General features: G+C 32.4%; 1 protein-coding gene across 6 annotated transcripts in view; it reads right to left on the bottom strand.

Annotated features, from left to right (window-relative positions):
* Positions 1-11,874, bottom strand: part of LOC135126357 (NADPH oxidase 5) — a 99,066-nt gene extending 87,192 nt beyond the window's left edge. For 5 of the 6 annotated variants that reach the window (XM_064052349.1, XM_064052352.1, XM_064052350.1 and 2 more), the window contains exon 1: positions 11,520-11,874. In XM_064052349.1, coding sequence (XP_063908419.1) covers positions 11,520-11,732 — 213 coding nt within the window. In that variant the 5' untranslated portion in view covers positions 11,733-11,874. The remainder of the gene's footprint in view (positions 1-11,519) is intronic. The other variant, XM_064052351.1, reaches the window with a different exon arrangement.
* Between the last annotated feature and the right edge of the window lie 575 nt (positions 11,875-12,449).

Below are 12,449 nucleotides of genomic sequence, written 5' to 3'. Positions count from 1 at the left end.
AATTTAATTTTATACATTTAGTGTTGCTTCGAACCGGCTAGAGCCTCAAGGTTTCTGAAATGTCTAACGCTTTATCCTTTTTTTTTTAAATTCCTAAAACATATATTTAGTTTCCATGGCTAAAATTACATGCACTTTTACAGGTACGATTTCTTCAATTCTAACTTTCATGGTTATCAAATTTCAAAACTTGTATCTTGGAAAGATATTACACAAGATATTTAGTTTAATTTTTTATTTTTTAAGCACAAAAAAACTTAAAAAAAATAAATGTCCAGACTAAAATTAATAAAATTATTTTGGCAGGGTTTCGTTTCATCAATTTTTCGAGTTTTCATTTTTAATTTTTCAATTTTCTGATTCTTTAATTTTTGGCTTCTTCAATTTCTGATTTGCAATTGTTCTTGTTTTCATTTTTACGATTTTAGAATTTTTATATTTTGCAATTTTAAAACCTTTTCATTTATTTGATTTTTCAATGTTTCGATTTTTAAGTTTCTGAAATTTTTTGTTTTTCAATGTTTTAATTTGTTCTTTCTGCAGCTCTTCGATTTGCAATTTTTCAATGTTCTACTTTTTTGTTTTGCAATTTTTCGATTTTCTACTTTTCCGATTTTGCAATTGTTTCTGATTTCTAAGTTTTTCGATTTTTAATTTTCTGATTCTTCAACTTTTCGTATCAAAGTAATAGAAAAATTGCTATATTATAATTGAAAAATCAAAAACAAAAAGCGAAAAATTTCAAAAATGTAACAATTGGAAATCTTGAAAAATTGAAGAAACGAAAAATTGAAAAATCAAAAGATTAAAAATTGAGACACATAAAAATCGATTTTTTCAATTTAAATTTTTCAATTACTCGTTTCTTCAATTTTTCAGTTTGCAATTTTTCGATTTTCCATTTTTTTGATTCTTCTATTTTACGATATGCATTTTTTCGAGTTTTCATTTTTCGGTTTTCCAATTTTTTAACTTTTGAATGTTTCAGTTTAAGATTTTGCAATGTTCGACATGCAGTTTCAGGAGTTTTCAATTTTTAATTTTCCAGTTTTTAGATTTTTCAACAGTTCTTCGATTTGTAATTTTTTATAAGAGTTTTTTATTTTCTTTATTTTTAAAATTTTTCGGTGTTTCAATGTTCGGATTTTCTAATTTTTCTTTTCCAATTTTTCGATCTGCGATTTTTCGGTTTCCAATTTTTGATTTTTTAATTTTTCATTTTTTCGATTTAGATTATTCAGGTTCTCGAGTTTTCAATTTTTGATTTGCAATTTTTCTAGTTTTTTTTTTAAAATAAGTAACAATGATTTTTAAAATATTTTACTCTTTCAGTTTTACGATTTTAGAATTTTTACATTTTCCAATTATTGGATTTTAAAACTTTTTTATTTACTTGATTTTTCAATTTCTCGATTTTTAATTTTTTAGTATTTCGATCTTTCAATGTAACAGTTTTTCGACTTTACAATTTTGACGATCCTAAAATTTTTCGATGTTACGATTTTGGATTACATTAATTTTTTCGATTTTTAAGTTTCTCAAATTTAATTTTAATAATAATGAAAAAACTTTCAGAGTTTAAAAATATATATTTGTAGTCACTGCTACACGTTACACAGTACCGTCTTCAGGCAGAAGAGAAACTGAAACAGTGTAGCAGTGACTACAAATATATATTTTTAAACTCTGAAAGTTTTTTCATTATTATTAAAATTAATATGGAGTTTAAACACGTATCAGCCTCATCAATACAAACATTTCTCAAATTTTTAGTTTCTCAATGTTTTGATTTTTCGTTTCTGCAGTTCTTCGATTTTGCAATTTTTTGATGTTCTACTTCATCGATTTTTCAGTTTTTTCTGATTTTTTAGTTTTTCGATTTTAAATTTTTCGATTCTTCAACTTTCCGAATCAAAAAAATAGAAAAATTACAAAATTTTCCTAGTTTTTGCTCGTATGTATCTAACAATAATTAAATTTTTTTAAATTCCAACACTTTCAATTTTATGATTTTATAACTTTTTCATTTATTCCGTTTTTCAATTTTTCAGGTTTTAATTTGTCATTTTTTCGATCTTTCAATATTACAGTTTTCTGCTGTACAATTTTGACGATTCTATAATTTTTCTATTTTATTAGCATTTTTCTTGGGTTTTCCAATTTTTCGATTCGATTAATTTTTTTTTCTTTCTATTTTTCGGTTCATTCGAGAAATTGTAAAATTGTAAAAATTGATGTTTCAACTTTTTGATTATTCAATTTTTCGTTTTTTCGCTTTTAGATTTTTCAGATTCTCGACTTTTTAATTTACAATCTTTCTAGTTTTCATTTTAAATATGTATCTAATAGTTATAATTTTACGATTTTTGATTTTTCGTTTCTTCAATTCTAAATTTCATCTTTTTCCATTTTGCAATTTTTCGTTTTGCCAGTTTTTCGGTTTTGCGATTTTTGCTGATTTTTTAGTTTTTCAATGTTTAATTTTTCGATTCTTCAACTTTTCGAACAAAGAAAATGGAAAAACTGCAAAACTGTAAAATTGAAAAATCAAAAATGAGAAAACGAAAAAGCATAAAACGAAAAATCTAAAAATTGGAAATCAAGAACTTTCGAAGAAACGAAAAATTGAAAAATTGAAACGTAAAAAATAATTGAGAAACTTAGAAATAGAAGAACGCCGAACTCGAAAAAAACGAAATATTGTAAAATCGAAATATTTAAAATGAAAAAAATCCGAATATAGGATATTTGAGAAATCCAAAAATTGCAAAATTAAAAATTAAAAATTGGTCAGTTAAATAACTGGAAAATTGTGATATAAAATCGGGAAAATGAAAATTAAGAAATTGGAAAAATGAAACATGAAATTCAAGAATTTGAAAAATTGGGGAAACGAAAAACTGAAAAATCGAATAATTAAAATCGGAAAACTGAAAAATCAAAAAATGGAAAATAGAAAAAATGAGAAATTTGGAAGTCAGAAATTAAGAATTGTAAAAATTAAAGTTACAAAAACGAAATATTATAAAATCGAAACACCGAAAAATGGAAAAATTGAAAAATTAAAGAAAATGGAAAATAAAAATTTGGTCGAAGGTAATATATATCCAGATTTTTCGAAAAATTATAAGATTTGATTTTTTTTTCTATGATAACTTTTATAAGTTAAAACAAGAATGAAGTTCTTGATTTAATCAATATATGTATAACAAAACGGCCCATTCATTATTTTTTTTAGTTGCACATAAAATTTGAAAACAATCGGTCCAGTAGTTTAGAAGATTACCTGTCTAATAAAAATCTGGATAGACTGCAAACAGACAAGACACAAGAGTGCAATTATTTACAGATTACAATAAGTATGGAATAATAAAAAAATACACCTCTGACCTGAATTTTTAAACTTTTCCAATTTTTCATTTCTTCAATTTTTCGATTTTTCATTTTTTTTTGTTTCTTTACGATATGCATATCTTCGAGTTTTTATTTAAAAATTTTTCAGTTTTCCGATTTTTCCATTTTTGATCTCTTTAATTCTTCGATGTGCAATTTTTTCTTTGAGTTTTTGAATTTTAATTTTTCTATTCTTCGATTTTAGATTTTTTAGGTTCTCGATTTTTCAATTTTTGATTTACAATTTTTCTACACTAGACCGCAAAATTAACCAGACTCTAGGTTTTTTGAAAAAATATAACCGCAGATATTTAATTCAATAAAAAATGTAATTAAATATTAAGCTATTACCGTTATGCAAATCATGTAATATAAAAAATAAAAATTTGACTTTCCTAACAACATTAAAAATTATAATTGAAAAATCAAAAATGAAAGAGCGAAAAAATTAAAATGAAAACTTTCAAAAATCAAAAAATTGGAAATCTTGAAAAATTGAAGAAACGAAAAATGGAAAAATCAAAAGATTAAAATTTAAAAAATTTCAAAATCGGAAAACTGCAAAATGGGAAAAACGAAATCTTGAAAATGAAAGAAATGAATAAACGAAAAATTATAAAATCCAAATTTTTTTATTCCTAAACTATATATATATATATATACATATTTAGTTTCCACGGCTATAATCACATTCACTTTTGCAGGGACGATTTCATCAATTCTAACTTTCTTCTCTTTAGATTTAAAATTAACACTTAGGGGATGTTTCCAAAAAAATTTTGATTTTGATTTTTTGTTCACAAAATTTTCTTAAATTGTTCCATTCAAAATTTTAAAAATATATAAAAATATGTTTCTAGTTCAAAATCCTTCGTAAGTTTACCGCTTTTAGCTTTTATTTATTTTTTTCTATCTTGGATTTTCACCAAGAAAATATTTAATTTTAAGAATTTTGGAAATGTCAGAATATTAATATTCTTATGGACATTAAGGTTTTTAAGGATTGATATTTTCTAATTCATACCACGAAGATCGGAAAAATATTCCTTAGAAGCTAAATTTTGAACTTTTCATATTCAGTAATATCAGTTGAGATAATTAATTTTTGTTTAACTTTTGAAGATCTAAATTCTTGAAAAAAGACGTTTAGGCTTAAAATTAACAAAGATCGAAAGGCTTGGTGGACGTTTTAAAATTTTCCCGTCTATTTGGGTCCTTACATTTTTGATTTTGATTTTTGTTCACAAAATTTCCTTAAATTGTGTCATTCAAAATCTTTTCGTAAGTTTGGCGCTTTTAGTTTTTATTTATTTTTTTCTCTCTTGGATTTTCATCAAAAAAATATTTAATTTTAGAATTTAGTTGTATCAACCAGATTTTAAAAAAGAGCAATCCGATTTAATTTAATTCCATACATTTTTCGACGTTTATAATAATAATAATAATAATAATAATATATTTATTTATCCAGCAGACTAATATATAGTCCATAGTGGATACAACCACAGGAACAATATTAAATTTACAATAAACACATAAACAATATTAAATATACAATAAACACATAATGCTCACAACATTGGTACACTTACACATGATTCAATTCCAACAATTGTTTCCTTACATTAGCTTTACTAAAATTATGAAAAAATATATCTAGACGACCATCACAAACGGAATTATATAAGCGAAAAGCATATATCAATGGACAGTTATAATGATGAAAAGTATTGGGTATAGCAAAATAAAATAACTTTGGACATCGGCTAATTTGTCTTGGGATGTTGAATTTGATTTCATGGAGAAGCTCCTGACAACATATCTGACCTAAAGTGAGTTTTTGTAGAAAAATTAAACTAGCTGCATTTCTTCTTCTTATTAAAGGTTGTTCATTGACAATAGACAATAAGCTAGATTGATCACAATGTCTGCTTGGATACCTATTATACATTTTTAAAAATAAATACTTTGCAAATTTGCGCAAGACATTCTCTAACAAGTCAATATATTTTTGGTAATACGGCTTCCATACAATGCAACAATATTCCATTCTTGACCTTACTAAAGGTCAAGAATGGAATATTGTTGCATTGTATGGAAGCCGTATTACAAGACAAGGAAACTTTCTTCAAAATTCCAGACTTCCATTTTTAAGAGCAGCATGCAAGAGTAACTTTTAAATATGATATTTTCTAGTACCTGTGGCTTACATTAGACTTAGTGGCTGCAATGTGATAATAATAAAGCACATGAATGAAATCACGCTCTTGAACCCGAACTCAGCTATAAATCAAACCACTTCCCGAAAACCCACAAAAAACAATTCCCTCTTACGTACTTCGCCGCCTCCTACTTTCGCCTCTCTGAATCACCCGCCGCATTCATCCCAGCCATAATTTATTTTATTGTTTCGCGTTTTAAGCGGAATGGGATGTTCGCGCGTGATAAATTAATTTGCGTTTCTCGGACTCGACCGGTGTATCTCGGTGAATAATGGTTCTGACGGCAATTACAAATTGTTGCGAATAAATCGCGCCAGCAACAACCTGAAAGCGCACTGTACATATTCGGACAAGATAAACACCGTTAATCCAGCGAAAGCGAACGAAAAAAGGCGCGACTCCGCTGGATCGAACCCCAAAAATTAATAACTCCGAGTCGGACGTGAAGAGAGCCGCAGAATAGACAGTCGTTAATTCACCTGTCACTTCGGGATAATTATTCGCGCGAATTCGAGGCTCGAGCGGTATTCGGCGCGACTATTTCAGTCACGTGTCGAAGTGCAAAGGGAAATGCTTAAACAAGCAACTCGGGCAACGATCTCGCATGACTGGCAGTGGCGATAAATCACGCAGGACCGAGGGGCCTTTAAAAATAATCGAAACTAATTATTAATTCATGGATATTGGAATTCCGGGTGGGATATGGCCGGAGCGCAGGAGGAGCTCTTTCGATTACCATTAAACAACAATATACGTCAAGAGCGCTTAAAGTCCGAACCAGCTACGATTTTCGTCGAAAATGATAAACCGAACTTAAGGCTTTTAGCGTAAATTTGTCCAGGGTCGTCGAGACCTTCATAACAGCTCGTTTGCACCAACCTAAATTTGTCGACGTTATCTCTGAATTAAAATCGCGCTCATTAATACCATAATTGGTGTAAACGCTTTCAGAATTCCCCGTCGGCAGTAATCTTAAAAGCACGACTAATTGTAATGAAGCCCGGCCACCGCAGCTTCGCTCACCACCACCGAAGACCAAAATTCTCTTTGCGTAATTCTAGCCCAAAACCTGATAATCTTGAAACCGTTGCACAACGTCAGTACCTATGCAGCGCTCATTAAATCTTTAATTAATTAAGACGAACATGCTCTTAAATCTACAAGGTACGACGGGGTATTATTTATTTCTAATGTTTTATTCAAGTGAGAAGAGGGACATGTAGGGGTAATAAATAATAACGTATTGGCGGCGTGGTATAAATTATGGTGATGGGTTTTAATAAAGTGGTGATCTTTAATGGACTGATTAAGAAGTTGAAGGCTCTTATTGCGGGAATGTCGCAAAAAAGACCCGCAGTGAATTATACTCACAAGGCGATATATGTTTTCATTCTTTTTTTAGCGAGGTATAAATAAATTTTAACGTCGAATCGACGCACATTTTTCTTGTTTATGGAAATTCCGCGGGCTTTGGAAAAAAAATTAGACTGTCTAGTGGCACGCACAGCCAGCATTTTCAACAAGTTGACTCCAAATTATTAGGTTGCTTACGAAAGTTCTATTTTTGAATGATGAAGATTACCTGAATTTTGAAAAACATGTTTATTTTAATTACAAAAAATTTGAGATTGTGCTATTTTTAATGGAAGCTTTGAAAAGTCCAAAAAATTTGTTTAACTCCAACTTTTTAAATCAAACATTCTACAAACCTTGAAACTTCCTGAATCTTTTGGAAGTTCTCGAAACACAGAAAATTTCAAAATATTTTGAGCACAGTCTGAACAGCCTAAAATTAAAAATAATAATAATAATAATAAAACCCGTGAAAACGTATTCGGGCTAAACTCGCGACTCCACTTTTTGGAAGTTTTAAATTTTAAAATTTGATAGAAATTTTATTTTCAAAGTATTACAACGTTCCAAAGTTCCAAATTTTTCGATTTTATATTTATCATTATTTTTCCTTTTTACTTCCGGAGCGTAGGCTAAGGAAGTATTGTAGATAATAGGGTCCATCGGACGAATGGGCACTTTTATATTTTCTTGACGTTTCCGTCTCTCTCTGTCTCTCGCTTTCTCTCTTTCTCGTATTCGACACGTAATTTCCGAAACTGCTGGACCGATTTTTGTCAAATTTTGTATGTATATTATAAATGTCATGTAGATGGTTAAATAACATTTAATAGGTTAGCAACCAAACTTTTGCTAAAATAATAAATAATATGAAACCTTCTTGGGAGCCAGAAGTGTCTTTTCTTAATAATGGGAAACCTTCTCGGGGGTCCCAATTGTCTTTTTTAAAAATATGAAACCTTGTCGGGGCCCCAAATGTAATTTTTAAGAATGTGAAACCTTCTCGAGGGTCTCAACTGTTTTTTTTTTTTAATGTAAAACCTTCTCGGGGGCACCAAATGTCTTTTTTAAGAATATGAAACCTTCTCGAGGGCCCCAACTGTCTTTTTTTTAAAGAATGCGAAACCTTCTCAGTAGCACCATCTGTCTTTTTTTAAAAGAAAATAAAACCTTCTCGGGGGTCCCAACTGTCTTTTTCTAATATAAAACCTCGGGACCCCAAATGTTTTTTTTTTAATAATGTGAAACCTTCTCAGGGCTCCCAGTTGTCTTTTTTTACAAAAGTCTAAAACCTTCTCAAGGGTCCCAACTGTCTTTTTTGAAAATGTAAAACCTTCTCAGGGGCTCCAATGCATTTTCTTAAGAATGTGAAAACTTCTCGGGGGTCCCAAATGTTTTTTTTTATGTAAAACCTTCTCCGGCGCCCCGAATGTTTTTTTTTAAATAATGTGAAACCTTCTCAGGGGTCCCAATTATCGTGTTTTTTAAAATGTAAAACCTTGTCGGGGCCCCAAATGTAATTTTTAAGAATGTGAAACCTTCTCGGGGGCCCTAAGTGTCTTTTTTTAAGAAGTTGAAACCTTCTCAGGGTTCCCAACTGTCTTTTTTTTAAATGTAAAACCTTCTCGGGGGCGCCAAATGTCTTTTTTAAAAATATGAAACCTTCTAGAGGGCCCCAACTGTCTTTTTTTTAAGAATGCGAAACCTTCTCGGGGGTCCCAAGTGTCTTTTCTTAATAATGGAGAACCTTCTCGGGGGTCCCAATTGTCTTTTTTAAAAATGTAAAACCTTCTCGGGGGCCCTAAATGTACTTTTTAAGAATGTGAATGCTTCTCGAGGGTCCCAATTGTCTTTTATTAATGTAAAACCTTCTCCAGGGTCCTAACTGTCCTTTTTTAAGAATGTGAAACCTTCTCTGGGGCCCTAAGTGTCTTTTTTTAAGAAGTTGAAACCTTCTCAGGGTTCCCAAGTGTCTTTTTTTGAAGAAGGCGAAACCTTCACAGGGGCCCCAAATGCATTTTTTGAAAAAAAGTGAAACCTTCTCGGGGGTCCCAACTATCTTTTTTTGATAATGTGAAACCTTCTCGGGGTTCCCAAGAGTCTTTTTTTTAAAGAATGTGAAACATTCTAGTGGACCCAACACTCTTTTTTTTAAGAAGATTTTTTTTCTCCTAGACTGTGACTAGTACTTTCTACATTGTTTTTACTCCATAGAGGTTATCACAAAAAAGTAAAATTTCACAAAATCAAATTTCATAATTTTTCAAAGGAGCAGAATTTGGGAAATTCTGTCGAAATAACGTTCGATCAGTTTTTTTTCGGAATTCGCATATTTTTCACTTCCAGTCATTTCGGAGCTATAAAGGATTTCCTAAACTAAATTTTGAACTGGATGAATTTTGAAAATCTTAGAAAAATATCTTGAATGCTTAAAAAAAAATTAAGTAACTCTTCTACTTAAGTATTGAAAATAGTAGGGAATTCTTAAATCTCTAGGAGATTTAAATAATGATGCTAAAAATAAACGGCCCAATAATGAAAACAAATCTCTAAGAGATTTTTAAATTTTTAGCAATTTTTGACACTAAGCATTTTCCAAAAATTCTAAAGAATAACATAAAAATTTAAAATATGAAATTACTGGAAATCTACATTATTTCATTACCTCAAAGATCAAAATACCGTAACTAAAAAATATACAGACTGTTTATAAAAATCCAAAGGACCAAAAAATTTTAAAATCTAAAGAAAATTTTGACGAACGCTACAACCTTGGAAAAAATACGTTTTTAAACTTTGAAGTTTTAAAATCCTAAAAATATCGTTCTGGCTTGTAAATTGCTTAGAATTTCAGATTTTTTTTTAATATTACGAAATCTCCAACCTCCAAGATTGTTTCTTCTTTACAATAACTATTCGAAGGTTACAATTTTTTTACCGTGTTTATCAAACTTTGTAGTCTCAAAGGTTATTTGATTTTAAATAGCTGTAGAATCCACGAAATGTTGAATAATTTATTATTATTTTTTTAAGGCAAAATATTAAAAAATGTGTTGTCATCGGTAACCTTTATAAAAAAAATTGTAGACATTTTAAACCGGATAAACTTTAAAAATCGCTAGGAAAACAACTGAACGTTTCAGAACAATTCGTCTATTATTTTTCTAATTTCACCCACTAAATTTCCAACGAATTTTGGTAATTTTTGAACTGTTAACACAAATCCGAAATACCAGTTCCCTGAGTGTGTCAGGACAAGTTTATCCAACCTCCGAATATCCTCTTACCAATAATAACACACTCAACTTTTCAATTACCCAAAAATACCAGCTTAACTGCCAAATCACCATCAAAATTGCAACAAGAGCCGCGTTGTGACCACTTTATTACCAACCGTCAAACTGGCTCACAAGACAACATCTTTATCTCAACAACAAAATTATAGGCGACGTGCACGTCTTCGCGCCCGCAGGGCCGGCTCCAGGGAGCAACAAAGACCCCTCAAACTTTAATTTAATTAAATCAGTATATAGTAGTTACGTTGTGAAACAAAACAACCAGCTGTGTTTGCAGACGCAGTAAAAAAACGTCAAAATATCCCGTTTCCGTTCTTTTCGTTTCCACCAGACGATAACACTAATTTTTACATTTCAAACAGTGTCGAAGTCGCCACAAATATTAATTTCGGCCCTGGACGACCCACCTGCGTTTCTCTGGCATGCGCTTAATAACAGGGCTGTCCAAAATCGGCGCAACCTCCTAGATAACATCGCCATGGCTCCGGGCCCTGATTAAGCGCGGCCTCCCGAATAAAACCAAAAGGCGTAACCGCGCCGATGTCGCAGGACCACCCAGCGCAGGAGCAGTGCGTAAATTTTCCTGCAATGCGTTTCCTGCAGCGTAATACAAAAGTTCCCTTTTCGACCCGCGATAATAAATTCGCCCGATTTATCTCCGTAAACTTAACCTCCAGTTTAAATAAACTTAAAGTATTTTCGATGCTGTTGATACACACAATTTTCTTTCTATCGGATTGTTTCACCTTAAGGTGCTATTTTTGGCGGATGAGTGTGCAGGTTGGAGCTAGACGGTGCGAGATGGTCGTTCTGGAGGGCTGGAGGTTCGAAAATTATTTTTGGGTGATTGGGTTTTTGAGCTTTTTAGACTCAGATCGAACAATAACAAATCGGAAAGCTTTATCTAAATATAAAAAAGTAAAGAATTCAGAAATCTAACACGGAAAATAACCAGCTAAAACTGGAAATTTGTAACCTACGTGCAAATACTTAATTATATTTTTACTGAAAAATACACCCATGCGAACTGGCTGTGCTGCAGAGACGAGGAAACTTCCAATTTTTCATTTTTAAATTTTAGCACTATTCACAAAAAAAATAAATGATATTCTCGACTAATAGGATCTAGGGTAGTTTGTGACGTCACAAGGTCAAGCCCGGATTTTACGGCCGCTATTTAGAGTCCGGACACGGAGAAATGCCCGGACTCCCGGAATTTTAAGAAACCAGAGTGAGAAAAGTGTTCAATTTCTACCTTTCCCTGGAAGAGCCTTCTAAACGTGTCCCTCGAGTACTTCTGTTCCTCGCCGACGATCTCGGCGCACTGCCTCAGCTGCGCGACGTGCAGACGCTCCCTCAGGTTCTCCTCTTCCATCGTGGACATGGGCACGCACACGGGCTTCGCCTCGCGAACTGGCGCCCCGGGCGCCGCGACGCCGACGCCGCGCGTCTCTTCCGCACCCACCATTTTCACTCACCATCAACAAACACGCACCAGGTCGTCGACGCCTCCGCGTACTTGCGTTGCACAAAAAGTCGCCACGGTCGCGATGGTACTACGAGATGGTTCTTGGACGGTCAATCGGCGCTGAACTGGCGATCGCGGGAGGCCGAGCCGCTCACCGGATTGGGGTGGGAAGCGAGAGGCGGTTGCACCAGGGGCTCTCAAGGTCTAGAGTGGCGGTGCTTCGCCCTTGTCAAAACGAAAGTTGACAGGTCTTCACCTCGTTTCGCGGATGACGCGTGACGTAGATGGTGCTGAGGTGAAGAGACGAAATCGAGAGTGCTGGTGGGAGGGACGGTGGAGGCTGGGGTCTGCTGGCTCGGATGGCAGCTCTTGGGGGAAGGTGGTACGGTTAGGAGTACCTTGATTTTTAAATTTTTTCAAACCGGTCGTCCAGTTCTAGGTTATGGGTTCTGTTTTAGCCAGTGAGGGTTCGATTTTCGTCATTCTTTCTTGGCGTCTTTGAATTTTTTTTTTAAGTATAATTGCAAGAGAAATGCTAATTCGATTAATTCCACTGTAATTCAATAATTCAGAGGCATTCACGTAATTTCACTCCTTAAATTGATGTTAATTCTGACTAGTTCTAATTGGTAATTCTACGAATTCACGTAATTCCACTTCTTCATGGCGAATTCTTGTAATTCCGAAATAATTTCGCGTAATCTGCGTACTTTAAAA

This window comes from Zophobas morio, unplaced genomic scaffold, assembly GCF_036711695.1.
Source record: "Zophobas morio isolate AGI-343-1 ecotype UQ-CSIRO unplaced genomic scaffold, CSIRO_AGI_Zmor_V1 ptg000010l, whole genome shotgun sequence".
Taxonomy (NCBI): domain Eukaryota; kingdom Metazoa; phylum Arthropoda; class Insecta; order Coleoptera; family Tenebrionidae; genus Zophobas; species Zophobas morio.
This window is presented reverse-complemented; position numbering and strand designations above follow the sequence as displayed.